Genomic DNA, 23,179 nt, shown 5'->3' with positions numbered 1-23,179 from the left:
TATTATAATACAATAAAACGATAAAATAAGATAAAATTAAATTACGTATATTTTAATCAATCTTAGATATTTATGGGCAACATATTTATGTTAAAATCAATTATCAATATTAGGAAAAACGTCTCCGGATTCATCACTTTCTGGATAACATTGTGTGTGTTATTAAAATAATATATTCATAATAAGAAATCAGGACAAGTATCCTCGATCTCTATTCATCGGTTTTGATATTTGTCTCTTTTCTTATTGTTGGTACAATTATTTTATAGACCAAATACATCATCTTCGGTGGAGGCTTCCACAAATATTCACTCTGTGGTTAATAACTTTCTTATACTATCCTGGATTTGTACCATACTTGGACAGAAGCTTGTTTATGATCATAAGATAGTATTCAGAAATAAATTTTGTAAAAAAAAAATGAACTTAGTTTTTCTACCAGGATACAATACATTCACTCTGTGGTTAAAGTTTTTAAAATATTAATAACTTTCTTATACTATCCTGGATTTGTACCATACTTGGACAGAAGCTTGTTTATGATCATAAGATAGTATTCAGAAATAAATTTTGTAAAAAAAAAATGAACTTAGTTTTTCTACCAGGATACAATTCATTCACTCTGTGGTTAAAGTTTTAAAAATTTTTAAAAACTTTTTTATACTATCCTGTATTTGTACCAAACTTGGACTGAAGCTTGTTTATGATCAAAAGCTAGTATCTAGAAGGAAATTTTGTTAAAATTTTGTACCTGTTTATACTTATTTTACTTATAAATAGACTTAGTTTTTCTTCCAGTTAATATTATGTACATGTATATACAGTCTCATTCTGTAATTAAAGTTTTTAAAACGTTTATTAGATTTATAAACTATCCTGGATTTTTACCAAACTTGGACAGAAGCTTCTTACAATCATAAGTTAGTATCGAGAGGAATATTTGTATGCAGTTAAGCTGCATTATGCGAGCACCCTAGATTTGTGGTCTACCCAATAAATGCTAAAATACTTGCCATTTTTATTTTTTAGCTGGTAACTAATTGAACACTTTTTTAATACTTTTAATTCTGGATTACAAAAAATATTACCAGTAAAACCTTAAATGATCGTGGAATCACCCAAAAGTTTTGAAGATGCACATAGGAAGTATTGCTCATTAGGAATCCTTATGTAGTTTATTATCGCCTGTGCTTTTGGCTAATTAAGATATCAAAGAACATTGAATTGTATGAAATATTTAATCGCCGAAAATCTTTAAAGACAAGTAGTTTAGATTTCCCAAATGGCAAGAGTCGTAGGAATATTGTTTGTCGTCAATTATTATACAAGGTTGGGCGGTAAATACCACCCCAAGTGGTCAATACTGGCAAATACTGGTCAATTGGCATTTTCATGGTTGTTTTTACTATCATGACTATTGGTTTTACTATTTATTGAAGTAAAAACTTGATAAAAAGTTAAATATACTTAAACTTTAATTTTTATGCATGTGTCAGCTTATAAATTAATCAATTTGTTTTATTCATTTATAACACTAATTATTCCTACTGATTTAAAATTTAGTTATTCAAATTATGATATTGTATACGGTCAGTAGTCTATTATATAATAAGTTCAGCTGTTAATGCTGTTGGCAGCAATTTCAAATTAGAAGAGGAAATGTTCGTATCTTTTCAATTAGTAGGCAAGGGTTCAAATTAGAGGTTGTCCGAAGTCTGCCACCTTTCACTTTTGCAATCAGACTTTAAGTTGGTTACTAGCCACTCCCGATGGACCTTCCAGTGGAATCCACTTGAAAGAAAATAAAAAATAACTTTGCTAACCTTTTCGCCAAAGTCTCCAAATAAACAATCTCAAAACTTATTTTAATCATTATTATTCATAACAGCGATGTCCATTTTGTTCAACTGCTAGCTATATACAGAAAATCGCTGACAAAAAATGTGTAAATTCAAGTAAGATCATATCTGACTGACAAAAACAACATTGTAAACACAATGAAAATGGCTGCCGTGATGAAGACAATTACAATATCGAATCCGATTCCAGAAGCAGATAAGGGTAATTCCGGGTTTTGGCGATCACCTACAAAACAAATACAGAAAGGTGACAAAATACATCTATGCATGGTAAATGAATATAAACACTTGAATTGAAAACCAAAAGATATATGTGAAAGAAAGAAAAAGCAGAAAATATTTTATACAGAAACTCAAAATTACTTTTGACAGCAAATTTTAATGTCAAAATCCAATACAATGACAATGTGACAGCTGGGAACAGTATATATCAGAGCTCCAGATAAGAATTCACAAATTGGGTTTTTTTACCCACCATTTTCTTATACAATTGGATGATAAAGTTTTTTAATTGCATTATCAATTCCAATTCACCCCTCATGTTAATATCAAATTGGGTTTTTCAACACCAAGCTCCTTAATGTATTGGGTTTTTTCATCAACACAATATTGAATATTTAGGCAATATCAACCCCAGATTTTTTCCATCTTAAATATGTTTCTTTTTTTGTTTAGCTGTTTTATTTGGTTAAGGGTTAGGGTTAGGGTTATTTGTTAGCTGTTTTATTTGGTTTATTCACTGAGGAGCAATTGTAGGTTTAATTTGTGTTCCGTTTCAAACCTTCTGCCAGTTTTGTATTTTCTCATATAAACTGTAAAAAAACGGATATGTGTATTCACAGGCACTCGTCTTATACCTTTACAATGCTTTATATAATAAATTCTGAGACCAGTGCCTGTGTGTGTATTCATTAATTAACCGTAAAATGAAAAAAATAGTATTTAAACTCTAATTATACTTGAATGTTTTTGTTTTATTCCAATTTTCATAAATCTGGGTTTAGTTGTCTTTTATTAGAACTTTTGGTTTCTGATGCTTTATCATGTCATAATTGATTTGGCCTTTCACTTTTCAACTGATTTCGTTTTTGAGGAAACCCTGTTTTTATTAGCAATGTTCTCGTAAAGGTACGCACACACTCCCGTGTGATGGACGCTTCCTAAAAACACTGGCTGAGTCTTGTTATCATGGTTATCATCATAACTTTCCGTCAGCTTTTCAAAAGAAGCAGAAAACATGCTTCTATTCAATATTTTACCAGACATTCACTTTCGTTTTAATTCAATGTATGTTTTGATAAATCCCGAGCAATGCGGAAAAAATATGACTTCATGACACACGCTAATTGGATAAACGCCGAGAAGATCGAAATGTTTTCAAAAACACATGTACCTATTGGTGGCACGGTAGTATTTGCTTTCCAGAATTTAGGTTGCTCTTTTGTGTACCCTACTTAGGTAAATGTATCGAAACAGTGTGATTGGACAAAAAATACAGTATCAACTGAACATACTTTCCCAAACTGAGTGATGAATCAGGTGTAGAAAAATATGAAATAATTTTATATACAGATGAAAATGAATTTTTGAGATTTTTTTTAAATTTTGCATTCACTGCACCGTAAAAGACCTAAAAGTACTAGTGGCCTTAGGATTTTAAAAATAGCAAAAAAAGTAAACGGTCATGGTACATATCCAAATTCATTTCTGAATGGTAAAATGAAAGTACTTCAGTTAACTGTGAATGTAGAATTTTTTGCAATGTTAGAAAGTGGTGAAAATTCTAAAAAGGCTATCATTATCCCTTATGGCCAGGAAATACTACCGTGCCACCTATTGAGCAGCTGAAAACTCTAACGGGGACCCATTTAAGCTACATGATGCAGGGATCTATTTTTAGAACGAAAGAAATTTCCAATTATAAATATTATAAAAATAGTTTACGCGACGACTGTAAACAGATAAGGGTAAATAACGCAAATGGTAGCCAATAAAAGGGTTGAGAACTCATGCTTTTGGAATATAATTGGGTTTTCCTTTGAATTAATTGGGTTATTGAACCCTGCAATGGGCAATTGCATTGGGTTTTTTATTATTTGTATTGCGTGATCACGCAAATAGGCAGCTTATCTGGAGCTCTGATATATCTAACAATATATATGTTCCTGGTCACAGTATAAATTTTCTTTATCAGTGATATATGTTGATAATGGATGTAAGATGCTTTTAAAGTGTAAACATATATACTGCAATTTTGAAGGGGTATTTTTATCGCCCATTTTTATGCCCCACCTCACCTACGATAGTAGAGGGGCATTATGTTTTCTGGTCTGTGCCTCCGTGCATCTATCCCTGCGTCCGTTCGCTTCAGGTTAAAGTTTTTGGTCAAGGTAGATTTTGATGAAGTTGAAGTCCAATCAACTTGAAACTTAGTACACATGTTCCCCATGATATGATCTTTCTAATTTGAATGCCAAATTATAGTTTTGACCCCAATTTCATGGTCCACTGAACATAGAAAATGATAGTGCAAAGTTCAGGTTAAAGTTTTTGGTCAAGGTAGTTTTTGATGAAGTTAAAGCTACATCAACTTGAAACTTAGTACACATGTTCCCTATGATATGATCTTTCTAATTTTAATTCCAAATTAAATTTTTGACCCCAATTTCAGGGTCCACTGAACATAGAAAATGATAGTGCGAGTGGGGCATCCGTGTACTATATGGACACATTCTTGTTTTCTCAATTTTGAAGGGTCAGTTAAAGTAGCTGGAAGTTTCTGACTTTATTTTCACAAATAATGCAACTATATTATATAATACCTGAATGTAGGCAAATCATATGATATAAAGGTGTGTCCTTTGGTTCACTCTACCCCTCCCATTTGGTAACTTTGAAACAGATAAGTTCCCCACCTCACAACCATATACATTCATGTATGGAACTATAAAAATAATCAAATGAAAAATAGGGGAGTTCCTGGGGTCACCCCACCCCCTCCTGTTTAGGAACTTTGAAACAGTTGGAATCCCAACCCCTAAACCATATATATTCAGGTATGGGACAATATAACAAATCAAATGAAATATAGGGGGAGTCCCTGTGTTCACCCTACCCTCTACTGTTTGATAACTTAAAAACAGATGAGATCCCAACACCCAAACCAAACATACTTATGTATGGGACAAAATAATTAATCAAAAGAAATATAGGGGGAGTCCCTGGGGTCAACCCATCCCCCTCCTTTTTGGGAACTTTGAAACGGTCAAGATCCCTACCTCTAAACCATATATTCAAATGATATAGGGGGAGTCCCTGGAATTGCCCCATCCCTTCCCGTTTGAGAACTTGCAAATGGTCAAGATCCCCACCCCTAAACCATACATACTTGACATGTATGGGACAATATAACTAATTAAATGAAAAACAGGGGAAGTCTCTGGGGTCATCCTACTACTTCCTATTTGAGAACTTGAAAACCGTCGAGATCACCACCCCTAAACCATATGTATTCATGTATGGGACAATATAACAAATCATTTGCATTTAATATGGGCAGGTCAGTCAGACCTCACTGTTGATCCTTGTAGTAGTGAACATTTGTCTGATTTGTGTCTCGTCACTTTGATACTATAAAACACACACTCAGTTTTCTTTATAGGGAAACCTGAGTCCATTCATACTAATACATGTTCGTACTAGGTCAAAATTTACTTCTAACAGTCAAATTAAACCAACGTTAACTACCAACTAGAACAACTGCAATCATTGCGAACTTGTACCACTGCAGACTCACCATAAAATATACATTGATATATATGCATTGCTTTTGAAACCTTGATAACATATAAATTATTTGCCTTAATAATTAATTCATTAGTTAAACATAAATGTACAATATATGAATGTTTAATGTTGAAGCAACATTGCCACAGTTTTCATAATTACGTTTGCCTTGATTTTTGGTTAACTGCCTTCAGCGCTTTGATTATTGATTTTTTCCACTCATTTTTGTTCAGCCTGCAAATAACAGCAAAAGTAGGCGAGACATTGGGATTTGTGGAACCCTTACAAATTTTTATTCATTTCAAATACATTTGTAATGCAACTGGATGAGTATCAATCATCATTGTCAGAACTAGTATCCTGAAATATGACACATGTACAGCTTTTAAATTTTCCTGTAATCTCGACTTTATGACTTTTTTTCTCACATTTTGGTTTCTCATGTAGAAATCGAAATGATAAATGAATGCATATATTATATGAATCTACTGTAACTATTTAAATGTTTTTTTCAGACTTTAATTTTCCAAAAGGAACTTGGTATTATACATAAGGTTTTGATAGAAGATAGTTTTACAGCCATGACAGGTCAAAATGGGTATGTTTTTAAAATATTTAACTGAACACATTTTAAGTTACCCTTGATTTTTATTCTCATCTACATTGTATGATCTTTTTCATATTTTAAAAATTTAATGGAAAAAAAATATTTCTGAGAAACAACAATTTGTTGGAAGTCAATGATAAAATTCTAGTGTAAGATATTTTTTTATATACATTTTCTATAAAAGACCATAATTCTCTTTGTGTTCAAGTGAAACATTTTGTTTTGCATCTACCTCAAACTGGCATATTCAGCAAAAAATGATGGAAATCTCTTTTTTCACATAATAAGTGTAAAAGTATGTTTTTTTTATTTGATAGGGAAATAAGTTAGCTTACAATAAAAACACGTTGAATGATTGTAATAATTTTGAAAATAAGATTAGATATACATGTTTTAAAGGGAGAAACACTGTGAACTTGAGATCTTTATTTTTATACGACCGCAAAAAAAATTTTGGGATCGTACAATGGTATGATGTCGTCGTCTGCGTCGTCCGAAGACACATTGGTTTCCGGAGAATAACTTTAGTTTAAGTGAATACAAAAAAGGAAGGTTGGGATCGATTTTGGGGATGATGGTCCCAACCGTTTAGGAATTAGGGGCCCAAAGGTGCTCAAAACACACAATTTTCTAGTTTCAGGATAATAACTTGTGTATAAGTATTTCAGTTGCTCTGAAATTGTACCACAATGTTTAAAACCATAAGTAGAAGGTTTGGATTAAATTCAGGGGTTATGGGGCCCAGGTTTAGGAATTAAGGGCCAAAAAGGGGCCAAAAACAAGCTTTTTTCTAGTTTACAGACAATAACTCGTGTGTAATATTGTATGCATGTCTCTGAAATTGTACCACAATGTTCCATATAACAAAGGGGAGGCTGGGATTAAGTTTTGGGTTTATTGCCCAAAATATATAGGAATTGGGGGCCAAAAAAGGACCAAAAGAAGCATTTTTCTGGTTTCCAGACAATAACTTGTGTTTAAGTGTATGGATCGCTCTGAAATTGTACTACAATGTTCCATACTACAAAGGAAAGGATGGGAGTGAGTTTTAAGGTTATTGCTCCAAGGAGGTTTCATTAAGTGGGGGGGGGGGGGGATTTTTTGTTTACAATTATTTTTAAGGGATTCCTTTTTTTCAAATTTGAAATTTTCAAGAAGAAATCTTCAATTGCACAGTAATAATTGTGCAATAGATTTGTTAGATCTTTGACCACATTTATTTTGTGACAAAAACCTATATTACTCCAAAAATTTTATCACAATCCAAATCTAGACAGTATTAATCCTTACCATGCGGTGACCGTCATATGACGGGCGTACCCAAATAACCGTTATTTGGCTCCGATGGCGTTCCATACTTTTAGAAGTCCACTTTATGATACTTATTTTAAAAGTTATGCATGTTCCGTCAACCTGAGACTATCCATATTCACGTTTCTCATGTATAAGTAGCATTTTGAGCACAAATACAGACTTGGAAAATTGAAATTGGCTAAAACTCGTTTTTCTGGAGGGGTGGGCTTCACATCTGTATCTTACACAGGAAGTTCAGAGGCATACAACTTGCAAAAATAGTGCAGACCCACGGCCATATAACTACTGTCGATTTTTATTATTGAAATACGCATAGGAAACAACTACTTCCGGTTTTGGGTCCATTTGAAGTCAGAAATCGGCAAAATTCGTGAAATTCAGTATTTTGGGTCCAAATGACCTTCTGTAGACTGCTGAACCAAGATCAGATTCACTCTGACCTTACAACTGTTGGGGTCAATTTGTTAACTAGAGTCCACTCTACATGCAGGCTACAGCTGGATACCTTTACCAGCATCCCTGGGTCTTCTGGGTCAAGAGAATGGACGAAAAAATCGGCAAAATTGACGCTTTTTGCACCTGATGACAGACTTTGGGGCAAATTAACGCCCACCCGCCCCTGCCCTCTCACCCTGACCACCCCACCCCGTGATCACCTACATTAGATTAAAAGGAATCAATATGCTACAGCAACAGGGCTAAGCTCATTTGCATATAATTTGCATATTTTTGCAAATAAACGAAAATTAGACATTTTCTGAAAACAATTCAGCATGGTAAGGGTTAAGCTTGAATATTGTGTCCAAATTTGTCCCAACTGTTTAGGGTTCGACCACTGCGGTTGTATAAAGCTGCGCCCAGCGGAGCACCTGGTTATATCATTAAACTTGAGAAAATTCTGATTCCAGTAACATCTAGGTTTATAAAAGTATCTTTATTTTAACAATACATTGGTACCACCATTAAGATAATGATTCACTTATGCATGACAGTCACAGGTATCTTCATGACAAATAAAGGTAAAAAATTTTGCCAAATGACGTTAATGGTAAATTTGGTAAATGTCGATAAGATGTTCACTTTTCATTGGATGATTAAAAAAATATAATGTTTTCTTTTAGAATATAAAAAAAAAAATATAGACAGATTTTGACGAATGGTGTTAATTTTTTTCCAAAAATATGGTAACAATAATTATTTGAGACCTCTGACGAATCTAGATAAGGATATTTTGATGAATCACAGTAACCATTATGACACTTATATTTAAAACAATAACATAAAATAACCCTTTAACACTTGATCTTGTGCATGGTCCTTCAAGACATGACGTCACAGAAAAAACTGTTGATTGCACTTAATGAAAAAGCTTCTATAAAATTCTGTTTGCAAACACGTATGCATGGTTATCTATGTCTAAAAAACTTTAACCACAGAACAAACCTAATTTTGAAACTGCAGATAATGCTGAGTCCAACAACACCAAAATTTCTGATTCCCATTTCTAGCATCTGACCTGGTGACATGAATTTTGAAGGCTCCATAAAAATAAAAGAATTAATATATTACCTGAATGAATTTTTGAAACTTGAAGGAAATTTCATAGATTTTAAGTAATTAAAATATCATATATGTTTTTTTTAGATTTGATCCTCACAAGAATATGAGAAAAATAAAAGCTGTCAACCAGTTTTCAGATATAGGTGAATATAATGATAACAACCAAGTTCTTTAATATAGGTTTTTTTATGTTGAAATTTTTGAAATTTATACACCTTATTGCTAATCCTGACTGACCGGGCCACTCAAATTTTTGACGTCATACACAATCACTTTTTCATTGTGGCGTCAGATATTTTGTTTTATGACAACAAAATTTTACGGGAACCAGTGTGTGATATCCAGTTATGGCGGATGAAAAGGGATAAGGTGTATGTAAGTGATGATTGATAGTGTACATGTAAAGCAAAATTATATCTGGGTAAAAGGAGTAGGCTCAGTAAGATCCCTTTTTGGCCCCAAAATATAGCAGTTATACAAAATTGTGAAAATGTAATCTTTTAGCTACTTACTGGAAAGTAGAATGCTTCTGCTACATAAATATGGGCTGTTTTTTTTACAATACAATGAACATATATTGGGTACTAGCATCATTAAGTCATGTTAAATTACTGAAATCTTCACAATTTTAGCATTTTAGTTAAATTTTAGATGGTTTCCGTCTTAAATGAAAGCTAGTGGCCGCATTTGTGTTCATTCATAATATTTAATTGTAAGTTGTATTTGATGATAATACATAACACATGTAAAGGTTGAGGATGAACACGGATGCGGCCACTTTCATTTTTGACAAAAACCATCTGAAAAGTTTTTTGGCATATTTGATAGATCTTTCATATTTAAGCTTGAATCAGAGCGTTTTTATTGACTAAATCAGCTAAAATCTTTCACACAACTAATTGAATCAATTGAAACAGTCACACTCAAGTGTTTAAAAAGAGTCCAAAAACTTTCGTTAGATGAACTTGAGATTTGCCAAAATCAGCCCTTACCGGTCCTACTCTTTTGATCCTGAGGAAAAAATTTCACATTTGTTGTTGTTATTTTTTATCCGGAGGAAAATATTTCCCTCGGATATTTTTTCCATTGCTGTGAAATTCTATCTAAGTAGTTATCTTATTGAATATCTATTAGAAAAAAACTTAACCTTTACCTCCCCTTGATTGATAAATTATGCAAATTTGTTCTACCTTTGCGAAACATTTTATAATTATAGTCAGGTATATATTGATTGAGAGTAGTTAATTGACATAGTAGTTAATGGGACTCTATTTCACAAGGTTCTGTGAAATATAGTACAGAAAACATATACCGGTACATACTATCCGCCAAACACAGATAGATTTTCACTCCTCTGGAAAAAATCTACCTGTGAAATACCATATGTCCTGGAAAAAATTACTGTGACAAATTATCCCCAGGATAAAATATTACAGAGGAAGAAATAAACCGTTACATACACTCTGTCTGGTGAGTGTCTTTTTCACATTTATAAACAAGTGTGTTTAAATTGTTTAGTATGGAATAAAACATTAGAGAACAGTTGTCATGGGACTTTTTATACTTGTGATTTTACTCCAAAATAAATTAAAATGTAATTTGTCTCATCACCACTCATATCACGTCTTCTTTATTCTTATATTATCCAAAATGTATTTTGATTCTTTGGTTAATAGCATACCTTAGAAGGAGTAAACTGCAATAAAAAGATTCAAATTTACAACTGACTTCTGGGCATGTGTTTGATTTGCTTGTAGTATTTGGTTTACATGAATATCATCACTTTATCTTTGAATAAAGTAGAAGCAATATGGTTCATGTAATAAGTCAGAAATGGTTCATTTTGTAAAAAACTGTTGTCCTTATAATCTGGCTAATTTTAGAGAATCACTTCTCATTAATGCATGTAATCTGAACAAATAATTGTCCTACAAAATTACATGTCGTTTATAGATTTGATTGAAGCACTTTCATATATATGAAAGAGGCATCGATTCTTTCCAGGTTCATTATGGGATTGTTTACCCATTATGGGATTGTTAACCCTAATTGATACCTTTCCATATACCTGGTACAACTATTCCCTGTCATAGTGTCAACCATGTAAAATCACTGGTAATGAGTTGCTTTAAAGGCTGTTAGGGCTGTTGTACTTGCAGCAAAGTATGGATTTATGTATGTTGTATTCAACTTTCGGATAGACATGATAGAAGAATGGACATGATAGAAGAATGTTTTAACATTTAAATTCAACACAGTCAAACAGCCCAACTTTCTTTTGCAATTTAAATTAATTGTAATGATAGACTACACCATAAAAATGCTTATGATTAATAATTAACAGCATCAATATAGATATCTGAGGCTGATTTACACACAAATTAAATAAAATCAAAACTGCTTAATACTCCCAAGAATAAATACAAACAACCCTTGCCCAAGGTATGTTAAGAAATTGCAGACCATTATAACTCTATACACCATTCTTTACCTAAGAAACAAACAAACGATCATAGATAAAAGTTCTTTTTATGAAGATCCTGTTACGTTCTAAAGCTAGCTACTTAATATACTGTGGATTCATTTATTTTGGTGGGTACTTATTTTTGTGGATAATGAGACAAACTTGCATTTTGTGGATATTTGATTTCATGGTTTTGCCAATGTCTGCAAACAACCTTATAGAAAATTTGTAATTCGTTGAACATTTTAATTTATGGTTCATCTGGACTCAGGAAACTAACGAGTTTGGTACCCCACGAAAAATAATGAATCCACAGTACTTCTTGATTACATGCAAAATTGCATCTTTCTCTCTAGACAGGTGGTTCAAAATCTAAAGGAATTGTAACGTTTTCCTTTATACAATGTTATATGCCATAATATGGTCTCTTCATTTGGTGCTGATGAATTTGTCTATAGAACTCTTAGATTTTGATTGTACATTGCTTTCTGTGCCATTAAATATATTGTTAAGAAATATAAGTTTCTTCATATTCCAACGTCATTTCTAAATTTCCGCAGGAACAAATATTACAGTATTTGTTGTGTATGGAATAAAGGTTTTAGAATATTTTTAGGAACAGATGTAATAGCAAAGTTTAAAACATATGTTTCAAGGATACTTTTACTAGGCAGAACAAATAAACATTGACAAATCAGCATGGCCTTGTATTCATGGTTGTACAGTCTGACTGTCAAATAGATAGAAAACACATAAAATCATAGCTCATCTTGATATAAGAGTATAGTTATTAGTTTGCTTTTATTATGCACTCTCTACTTTTATTATACTGTTGTATCATTTTAGAATATCCAGAAATGACCGTTTCAAGTAAAGGTGAATTGATTTTCCTGACAAAACATCCTGTTAACAGCATAGATGAAAGAATCAAGAGACCTTTGAAAAGTATACTGAGTGGCAGTATACATATGAGCAAGGTATATTTGTACATAAAATGCTATGTATGTAGTATTTTATTTGATTTCTAGAATACAGATCTAAGACCGCACCAATGTTGATTTACCTGTAGGACAAAACCTCCTTAATAATGCATGTATTAGAATTGTCAGCTTCTATATACTAGGGGGAAGTCGAAGAATACACCTTCTTAGTGTCCTGACTTTAATTAGAGTAACAGTAGCGTGCGTAAATTGTTGTTGACCCAGCATTGCCTAGGAAGGTAATACATTGTAATATGTGCCAGATGAATTAACACATAGAAACATCTAAAAAATTTATTTGATATTTCCCAAATTCATATTTTTACTCCATATGTCTACATGTATGAACCTACTTTAATTTTATTGTTTAGACCTTTATAGTCAGTAAATATGTATAAAACATCTTTACCCCTTATATTGTAACCATTTCAATTGAAGTACGAAAGAAAGAAACCAGAAGTAGATGTAGCTGGAAAGATGAAGGAAATAGAAGGCAACATCACATGTATTAAAAATGAACCAACAAAAGGTATGTTGAAGTCATATAAATCTTCAAATTAAAAAAAATGTTGAATATATTTTATATAATTGAATGGCTAAGTTTTACTATTAAACAATTATGCATGAACTCTCTTGTAATAGGAAATCCTTTATATTATCAAAATCTTCATACATGTACTGCTATTGAATATTGTCTTCCTGTACACTAATTCTCCAATAGTACTGATTATCAAGAATTACGGTGTTCCAAATTTTACAATTTGTTATGATTATATATGGAAAGTCATTACATGTATGATATAAAAATATGCCTAGATATTGATAACTTGGGATAACTTAATTTATGCTGGAATTTTCAGACGGGTCGGAACTTGTTCTAAACCTTTCCTAAGGCACTGACCTCCCCAGTAACTTGTAGCACAGGTTAGATACTAAATCTACAAAATGTTTACACACTGAAATATAGTTCCCCATAACTCTCATGTCTTGTACATATGAACACATTTTACTCTTAAAAATTTGGGTTATATTTTTGGAGCAGTTCATTCAAGTATATATATATATGTATGTCTTTAAGGTGTGTTGATGTAGAGGCTATTTTTATGCCCCATTTATGGGCAGTATGTTTTCTGGTCTGTTCGTTGTTCCTCCTTCCATCCGTCCTTCTGTTTATCCGTCTGTCCCGCTCCAAGTTAAAGTTTGGGTTAAAGTTTTTCGTTGAGGTAGTTTTTGATGAAGTTGAAGTCCAGTCAACTTGAAACTTAGTACACATGTTCCCTATGATATGATCTTTCTAATTTTAATGCCAAATTAGAGATTTTCCCCATTTTTCACGGTCCACTGAACATAAAAAATGATAGTGCGGATGGGGCAAATGTGTACTGCGGACACATTCTTGTTTTAATTTGATTAGGTAAGAGTAATGATTCAAATCCAGTATGATTGATGACTGTTATGATCACTAAATAATCAGAGACAAGGTGGGGCTTTAATTGAAGTGCCACACCTCCTTGAATGACACTAAAATATTTACCACAGTACTAATCAACATTACTCTTACATAATTATACAGACCCTTCATTGAACATCTCAATACACCCTTAATACACAAATATTTCACCTCATAATTGAATGCACAAATGTATACATTAGATGTTTGATAAAGAGAAATGAGAGATTTATTAATTGCCTACTACTTTTGATTTTATACAGTTACTACGTAAAGTGAATCTGTAGATTATGTCTGAAAGATAGATTAATTAAGGATTAACAAGACATTTTTTCAAACAAAAAGACAAAATAGGAAATCTAAATATGAATATATAAAAGGTATTCAAGTGAGGCCTATAATTTACTTGATAAATCTGTGCAATAATCATGAACTAATCAATAATTTAGGTTAGTACAGTGTTTGACTTGAAACAGCCAGTAAAATTGTAAAACTCCTAAATAGAGTAAACAATTTATTTATAGTTTATTCCCTTTCAAATCTCTGTTAACCATTTTAGTTGTTTGAATATAAGAAGTGTATTTTTGCAATTTAGAAGCCATCCCCGTTTCAATAAAAAAAAAAAAAAAATGTTGAAAAGGTACATTTTCAATGCCCTTTCTGTAAATTATTTGAAATATGAATTGACTAAAATAAACTACAACTTTTAATCTTCAGTGTCATACATATGGTAATTGTTTTCAAAATCAATAAAAAATACTCAGAGGAGAAAAATAATAAACTTTCTAACTTGACCCAAAACAACCTTTTAAGATTTAAAGCTTCAAGTCTATCTGTTGGTCCCATGTCCTACAAAGATAATTAATTGATAGGCTTGATTTATAGAAGAATTTTTGTTTTGGAATTTCTTCTGTCTCAAAAGGTGAAACATGTAACAATGAACATTATTTGGTAAAAATATAAAATGAAATTTAAACAAAATTGTTGCGCAAATATAAGGACCCACTATCATTGATTCACATTTAGCTCATTTTATCTACTGAAAAGAGTGCTATTCCTTCTAAAGACCTGCAGTCTATGTAATTGTCAGCAATAGTGCTTTATTAATGTTCTTTTACATCCGTGCTTTTGATTATTCAAACTACTCTTACAATCTTTCCATGAGTGATTTACATCACTTTGATTTATTAGAACAATCATGACAACAAAACATATTCACCAAAATTTTGAAAGTGTCAAATGCTTTAGACTTTTGGTAAATGGCTAGTTTATATGTTGCTTTATCAGTGTTCTACTCCGTTAGTCAACCTCCAAATTATTTTGGATTGCATTCCATAAGTGTTTGTGTGAAGATATGTTTTTCTGTATAATGCATGGAAAGTGTTAATTGAGTTAAGATCTCAACATTAAAAAATACTACTGAATTTATTTTGAGCCTGAGTGAGTTGGCTTATATCATTCTCACCCTTTTATATTTTCATGAGATCTGTGCATTTTATATGAGATATTGCATTGATAATTTGTGAAAAGAATGCATAGAAGAAAACAAATAGGGGAATTATAGTGTAAGGAGATTTGCAATCCACATTCAGTGAACTGCTAAAAGTATTTTAGCTGAAATTATCATGTCTTTCTTTGCTTAATTGAGTTTTTAGCTCACCTGACCTGAAAGGTCAAATGAGCTTTTCTCATTACTTGGCGTCTGTCTTCGTTCGTTGTCCCGCGTCTGTCGTCCGTCCTCTGTAAACTTTTACAAAAATCTTCTCCTCTGAAATTACTGGGCCAAATTTAATCAAACTTGGCCACAATCATCCTTAGGGTATCTAGTTTTAAAAATGTGTCCTATGACCTGGCCATCCAACAAAGATGGCCACCATGGCTAAAAATAGAACACAGGGGTAAAATGTATATTTTGGCTTATATCTTTGAAGCCAAAGCATTAAGAGCAAATCTGAAAAGAGGTGAAATTGGTGATCAGGATCTGAAATTTTCAGACGAATCGGACTATCTGTTGTTAGGTTGCTGCCCCTGAATTGGTTATTTTAAGGAAATTTTGCAGTTTTTGGTTATTATCTTGAATACTATTATAGATAGAGCTAAACTGTAAACAGCAATAATGTTCAGCAAAGTAAGACCTACAAATAAGTCAACATGACCAAAATTGTCAGTCAACCCCTTAAGGAGCTATTGCCCTTTATAGTCAATTTTTAACAACTTTTCGTCATTTTTTGTAACTTGTACAAAAATCTTCTTCTCTGAAACTACTTGGCCACAATTATCATTGTGGTATATAGTTTAATGTTCAGCAAAGTAAGATCTACAAATTAATAACATGATCAAAATTTTTAGAGGACCCCTTAAGGAGTTATTACCCTTTATAGTGAATATTGTCATTGAACAACTTTTCGTAATTTTTGTAACTTGTACAAAAATCTTCTTTTCTAAAACTATTGGCCAAATTTAACCAAACTTGGCCACAATCATTACTAGGGTATCTATTTAAAAAAAAAAGTGTCTAATGACCCAGCCTACCAACCAAGATGGCCGACATCAGTAAATACAGTAACAGGTGAGCGACACAGGCTCTTGAGAGCCTCTAGTTTAAGTTTATAAAGGAAATTTAAAGTAGGATTTATAATACTTCAAAGTCAGCAGTAAAGTGCTCAAAAGGCTTTAGCACAAACCACAGGCTTTAAATTTGACACAAATATTTTTCAAATAACACAAAATTTAACATTGAGTTTGAATTTCAGGGTCTCCAAGATTAAATGAATGCTTTATGGCGCTAGTGAACATTCTTCAAATACTACCAGATAAGACACTTACATTTGTTGCAGAACATTACTTTATGAAGTTGAACTTAAGGTATGATCAGATACATGCATCTGTTATTTTTGTTAAATACTTATGTAATAACTTCTACACCTACTGAATGGGTTTTTCAAGAACTGTCAATATACTTATTTTATGAAGCTATGTATAGTAAAATTAAGCTGAAAATTTATTATGTTATATGATATATTGTAGAACATACATGTACATTAATATTTATTTTAGACTCCAAGAAAAAAGACAGTCTACTGTTATCATGTTAGATGCATATGGATCATTGACAAGTCAGAAGAGTCAAGAGATCATTGGTAAAATGATTTTCCTTAGAACCAAACTAGATCCTGATTTGATTGTACAGTACATGATACATGTTGTTGGCGCTCATGACCCACCACACCCAGTAAGTTGTGTTGTCAAGTAAAATATAAAAAAGCATAAAAATCCCACATTTTATCCACTTCAAAAAATGTTATACATAGTTTTATTTCAGGCTTGCAGCCATGAGAGATAGTTTTGTTTTTATTTATTTTTATTCACTTAAAACGAAAATCAAAGAAGGTGAGACACAGGTGTTGTTTTCCCGGTTGTGTTGTTGTCTGCATCACTGATTGTCAAGTTTTCTGCTTAAGTTAGTTTGATAGGAACTACTTGTGAAAAAATTATGATAATTTCTTCAAAGTTGCATTTCCATCAGTTTGATAATTTCTTTATAGTTGCATTACCATCATTTTGATGACTATTTTGAGGCCCTGCACCCTAGGTCATCATTATATAATAGCGACTCTCAACTAATAAGCAATGTTTCAGTTTTCTGCTTAAGTTAGTTTTATAGGAATTACTTATGAAAGACAATGATACTTCCTATAAAGTAGCATCACTATCAGTTCATCTTTTTTTATTGACCATTTTGAGGACTTGCCACCTAGGTTAAAGTCCAGTATCTTTCAATTAACTATCAATGTTGCTGTCCGTCAGATGTCTTTTTTTGAAAGTTTTGCTGACAGACAATACTTATTTCTGTGTCAACAGTTTTATTTTTTAGGGGAGCAGGTTCTGATAAATTTTCTATCCCAATTGTCCAAAAGGTCAATATGAGATTTTTATTTTTATGCCCAAGTTGTTATGCCTCACTTTGGGGCATTATGTTTTCGGTTCATGTGTCTGTTGGTCTGTTATTCTGTTCGTTTGTCCGTCTTTCTCGCTAAAGTTTAAATTTTTTATGGCAAGGTAATTTTTGATGAAGTTGAAATCCAACCAACTTGAAACTTAATAAACATGTTCCCTATGATATGCTCTTTCTAATTTAAAGTTAGAGTTTTGACCTCAATTTCACGGTCCAAGCTGCAAAGGCCATTGCTAATAAATAGATTGTAGGTCAAGATCAGTTGATGACTGAAACATGTCAACAGAAAACATCTTTAGTGTATTTTGTATTATCTTGGTGGGTCTTACAATTCTGGTGTTTCTGTTCTAACTGATACCATAATGATATTAGGATTTATTGTCCTCTGTTGACTCCATTATTCAGCACAATTGACACCAATTTCAACATTTAATTTGTAATTAATGTCTATGGCACCTTCTAGTATAATTTATTTTTCAAAACATAATCTTCAATCCAAAATCAAGTGAAGTCCATATATTAAATACTACATTGTATAAGCAATAGGTCTACTATATTTAGTGTATGGAATGATTGTAAGGTGTACATGACTAACTGTCATGTTTGTCATCTGACCTTAACCTCATTTTAATGGTTCAATGATCAAAGTTTAGTTTTTGAGTTAGGGTCTTTTTTATCTAGCCTTAGTCTTTAGTCGTCGTCGGCAGTGTTCAAAAATATTCACTCTGTGGTTAAAAGTTTTAAAATTTTAATAACTTTCGTAAACTATCCTGGGTTTGTACCAAACTTGGACAGAAGCTTGTTTATGATTATAAGATAGTATCCAGAAGAAAATTTTGTAAAAATAATATTCCATTTTTTCAGTATTTTACTTATAATTGGACTAAGTGTTTCTGCTGGGAAACATTACATTTACTCTGTGGTTAAAGTTTTGAAATTTTAATAACTTTCTTATACTATCCTGGATTTGTACCAAACTTGGATAGAAGCTAGTTAATGAATAAAAGCTAATATCTAGAAGGAAATTTTGTTAAAATTTTGTACCTGTTTATCTGTATTTTACATATAAATGGACTCAGTTTTTCTTCCAGTTAACATTACATACAGTCTGCAGTTAAAGTTTTTAAAACATTTTTAAGATTCATAAACTATCCTGGATTTTTACCAAACACTGGACAGAAGCTTCTTACAATCAAAAGATAGTATCAAGAGGAATACTTTTATTGATTTTTTTCCTCATTTTTGTTGAGTCTGCGATTAACAACAAAAGTAGGCAAGACACTGGGTTCTGCAGAACCCTTACAAATTTTTTCTTAAACAATAGGATAAGAAATATGTAAACTATTTGTTGTATGGAAGGATTGTATGCTGTATATGTCAGCCCGACATGGTTCATTTGACCTTGACCTCATTTTCATGGTTCATCGGTCAATGTTGAATTTTCTTGGTGAAATAGGTTTTTTATACGACCGCAAAATTTGAAAATTTTTTCGTCGTATATTGCTATCACGTTGGCGTCGGCGTCGTCGTCCGTCGTCCGAATACTTTTAGTTTTCGCACTCTAACTTTAGTAAAAGTGAATGGAAATCTATGAAATTTTAACACAAGGTTTATGACCACAAAAGGAAGGTTGGTATTGATTTTGGAAGTTTTGGTCCCAACATTTTAGGAATTAGGGGCCAAAAAGGGCCCAAATAAGCATTTTCTTGGTTTTCGCACTATAACTTTAGTTTAAGTGAATAGAAATCTATGAAATTTTGACACAAGGTTTATGACCACAAAAGGAAGGTTGGGATTGATTTTGGGGGTTTTGGTTCCAACAGTTTAGGAATTAAGGGCCAAAAAAGGGCCCAAATAAGCATTATTCTTGGTTTTCGCACAATAACTTTAGTATAAGTAAATAGAAATCAATGAAATTTTAGCACAAGGTTTATGACCACAAAAGGAAGGTTGGGATTGATTTTTGGAGTTGAGGTCACAACAGTTTATGAATTAGGGGCCAAAAAGGGGCCCAAATAAGCATTATTTTTGCACCATAACTTTAGTATAAGTAAATAGAAATCTATGAAATTTAAACACAAGGTTTATGACCATAAAAGGAAGGTTGGGTTTGATTTTGGGAGTTTTGGTCCTAACAGTTTAGGAATAAGGGGCCCAAAGGGTCCAAAATTGAACTTTGTGTGATTTCATCAAAAATTGAATAATTGGGGTTCTTTGATATGCCGAATCTAACTATGTATGTAGATTCTTAATTTTTGGTCCCGTTTTCAAATTGGTCTACATTAAGGTCCAAAGGGTCCAAAATTAAACTGAGTTTGATTTTAACAAAAATTGAAACCTTGGGGTTCTTTGATATGCTGAATTTAAAAATGTACTTAGATTTTTAATTATTGGCCTAGTTTTCAAGTTGGTCCAAATGGGGGTCCAAAATTAAACTTTGTTTGATTTCATCAAAAATTGAATAAATGGGTTCTTTGATATGCCAAATCTAACTGTGTATGTAGATTCTTAATTTTTGGTCCAGTTTTCAAATTGGTCTACATTAAGGTCCAAAGGGTCCAAAATTAAATTAAGTTTGATTTTAACAAAAATTAAATTCTTGGGCTTATTTGATATGCTTTATCTAAATATGTACTTTGATTTTTGATTATGGGCCCAGTTTTCAAGTTGGTCCAAATCAGGATTCCATATCAAGTATTGTGCAATAGCAAGAAATTTTCAATTGCACAGTATTGCACAAAAGCAAGAAATATCTAATTGCACAATATTGTGCAATAGCAATTAATTTTCAATTGGAGTTATCTTTCTTTGTATAGAATAGTAGTTGATAATATATGTTGGAAATTTGCCAGACATGACTATGATGTCATTTTCTATTTTTATTTGCCAATAACTTTATGTAAATAACTTCATTGGAAATTTGCCAATATAAAATGTTGCTGATGAAGCTTTTTTTCCTTATCTTATCTAAAATGTTTTAGATAATGTATGTTGGAAATTTGCCAGACATGACTATGATGTCATTTTCTATTTTTATTTGCCAATAACTTTATGTAAATAACTTCATTGGAAATTTGCCAATATAAAATGTTACTGATGAAGTTTTTTTTATTGTTTTATACAATAAACAATGTATATTCACTTTTACTACCAACCAATCTTTACCATTCAGTGATAACAAGCACTTTATTTTACATTTTAATATTTTATGATGTATTTAAAAGAGTAGTTATTGTTGCAAACTCCATTAGAAATTTGAATTGATATCAGTTTTGGAAAAAGGGAAACGGGGATGTGAAAAAAAGGGGGGGGGGGGTTTAAATTTTTCTCATTTCAGATTTCATAAATAAAAAGAAAATTTCTTCAAACATTTTTTTGAGAGGATTAATATTCAACAGCATAGTGAATTGCTCAAAGGCAAAAAAACCTTTTAAGTTCATTAGACCACATTCATTCTGTGTCAGAAACCTATGCTGTGTCAACTATTTAATTTTAGATTTAAATAAGAAGAAATCTTTAATTGATTTGTAAAATCTTGACATTTGTTTTGTGTAAAAAAAAACATGTAATGTCAAAAATTTGATCACAATCCAAATTTAGAGCTGTATCACGCTTGAATGTTTTGTCCATACTTGCCCCAACTGTTCAGGGTTCGACCTCTGCGGTCGTATAAAGCTGCGCCCTGCGGAGCACCTGGTTAGAAACTACAAGGAAAAGGTCAACTATATTTAGTGTATTGAGTGATTGTAAGGTGTACATGTATTTCTTGTTTGGTTTATATGACTTTTACCTCTTTTTTTTGGATCATGTTAAGTTTATGTGATAGTTGTTATAAAGCTTTATATTTAGGACTAGCAACATAATATCAATGGTTAGTGAAGAAGGCGAGACATATTAGCATGTGCACTCTTATTTTAATAGTACAGAAGGTGAGACATTTAAGCATGTGTATTCTTCTTTTAAATTTTGCAATCCAAGAAGATTTAAATTGTACAGAATTTGAAACTGAATTTAAACTATATTTAAACTTCACTTGATATTGACTTTTTCAGATAATTTTGAAAAGTATGGAAGATATTTGTTTTCACCCTGAAAAGTATCCAGCATCACTGTATGTTGGAATCTTATATGACAGAGTTATGTTAGCCTTAGGAGCTGCTGCAAGGAAATTATATGATAGTGGTGAAATAGAGAGAGCAAAGAACATAACTTCAAAAATAAATGAATTAGTAGGATTCCATGGTAAGAATTTTAATCATTTTCTTATAACATCTATTATACCTTTTTGGTTGTATATATTGCTATCACGTTGTTGTAGTTGTCGTTGTCATCAGCGTCATTCGAAGACAGATGGTTTCTGGATATTAACTATAGTATAAGTAAATAGAAATCAATAAAATTTTAACACAAGGTTTATAACCTAAAGGAAAGTTGGGATTGATTTTGGGGGTTATGGTCCCAACTGTTTAGGAATTAGGAGCCAAAAAGGGGCCCAAATAAGCATTTTTGTAGTTTCCAGTCAATAACTTGTGTTAAAGTGTATGAATCTCTCTGAAATAATACCAGAAGTTCTCTTACTACAAAGGGATGGTTAGGATTGACCTTGGGGAGGGGGGTGTTATGGTTCAAACCATTTAAGTATGACAACTGAAAACTTTGATAAACATGTTAGTAATAAATCTTTAGTTATGAGGCCAAAATTCCAGCTATAAATTTTCAAATCTTCAGTTGTAACGTCACAACTGTGTCATATGTATGAACAGTCAATATTTTTGTTTATAGTCACATTTTTATTTCAGATCCCTGGTTGTACAGACAAAAGAGATCCATTCAGACAGAAATAGAAGAAGAAGATTATGATAAAAAGCATGTGATTCTGTTAGAAAGCCTTGGAAATGCTGCTATTGACCATTCCTATGAGTATATTGTTTCTCATATCAATGCTACTAACTCACCATGGATCAAAAGAGCAGGTGTACATGCCCTCAGGAAATATGATAGTGAGATGGTAAGATATCTAATAGGTGTCTTTTATTGAGTAAACTCTATATATTTCTGAGTAAATGCTATCAACAAGGGGCATTCAGATTCTTTTGGATATCCTTGAAAAAGTATATTTAAATATGATATGAATTATTTTAATCTTCAAGGTGGTGGTCCACGTACCCTCAAACTGTTATTTCTTCTGCATAACTATGTGATAT

The 23,179-nt window shown here is 32.0% G+C and overlaps 1 protein-coding gene across 1 annotated transcript in view; it reads left to right on the top strand.

Moving 5' to 3' along the window:
• The window catches only part of LOC139501259 (uncharacterized), a 114,282-nt gene that overhangs the window by 27,210 nt on the left and 63,893 nt on the right, over positions 1-23,179 (top strand). Inside the window, exons 7-14 of the mRNA XM_071290282.1 lie at positions 6,161-6,243; positions 9,211-9,269; positions 12,437-12,567; positions 13,009-13,099; positions 16,774-16,885; positions 17,078-17,252; positions 22,028-22,217; positions 22,775-22,983. Coding sequence (XP_071146383.1) covers positions 6,161-6,243; positions 9,211-9,269; positions 12,437-12,567; positions 13,009-13,099; positions 16,774-16,885; positions 17,078-17,252; positions 22,028-22,217; positions 22,775-22,983 — 1,050 coding nt within the window. The remainder of the gene's footprint in view (positions 1-6,160; positions 6,244-9,210; positions 9,270-12,436; positions 12,568-13,008; positions 13,100-16,773; positions 16,886-17,077; positions 17,253-22,027; positions 22,218-22,774; positions 22,984-23,179) is intronic.

Source organism: Mytilus edulis, chromosome 13 (assembly GCF_963676685.1).
Source record: "Mytilus edulis chromosome 13, xbMytEdul2.2, whole genome shotgun sequence".
Classification (NCBI taxonomy): domain Eukaryota; kingdom Metazoa; phylum Mollusca; class Bivalvia; order Mytilida; family Mytilidae; genus Mytilus; species Mytilus edulis.
Note: the sequence above shows the minus strand (reverse complement) of the source record. Positions and strands in the feature narration are given on the sequence as shown.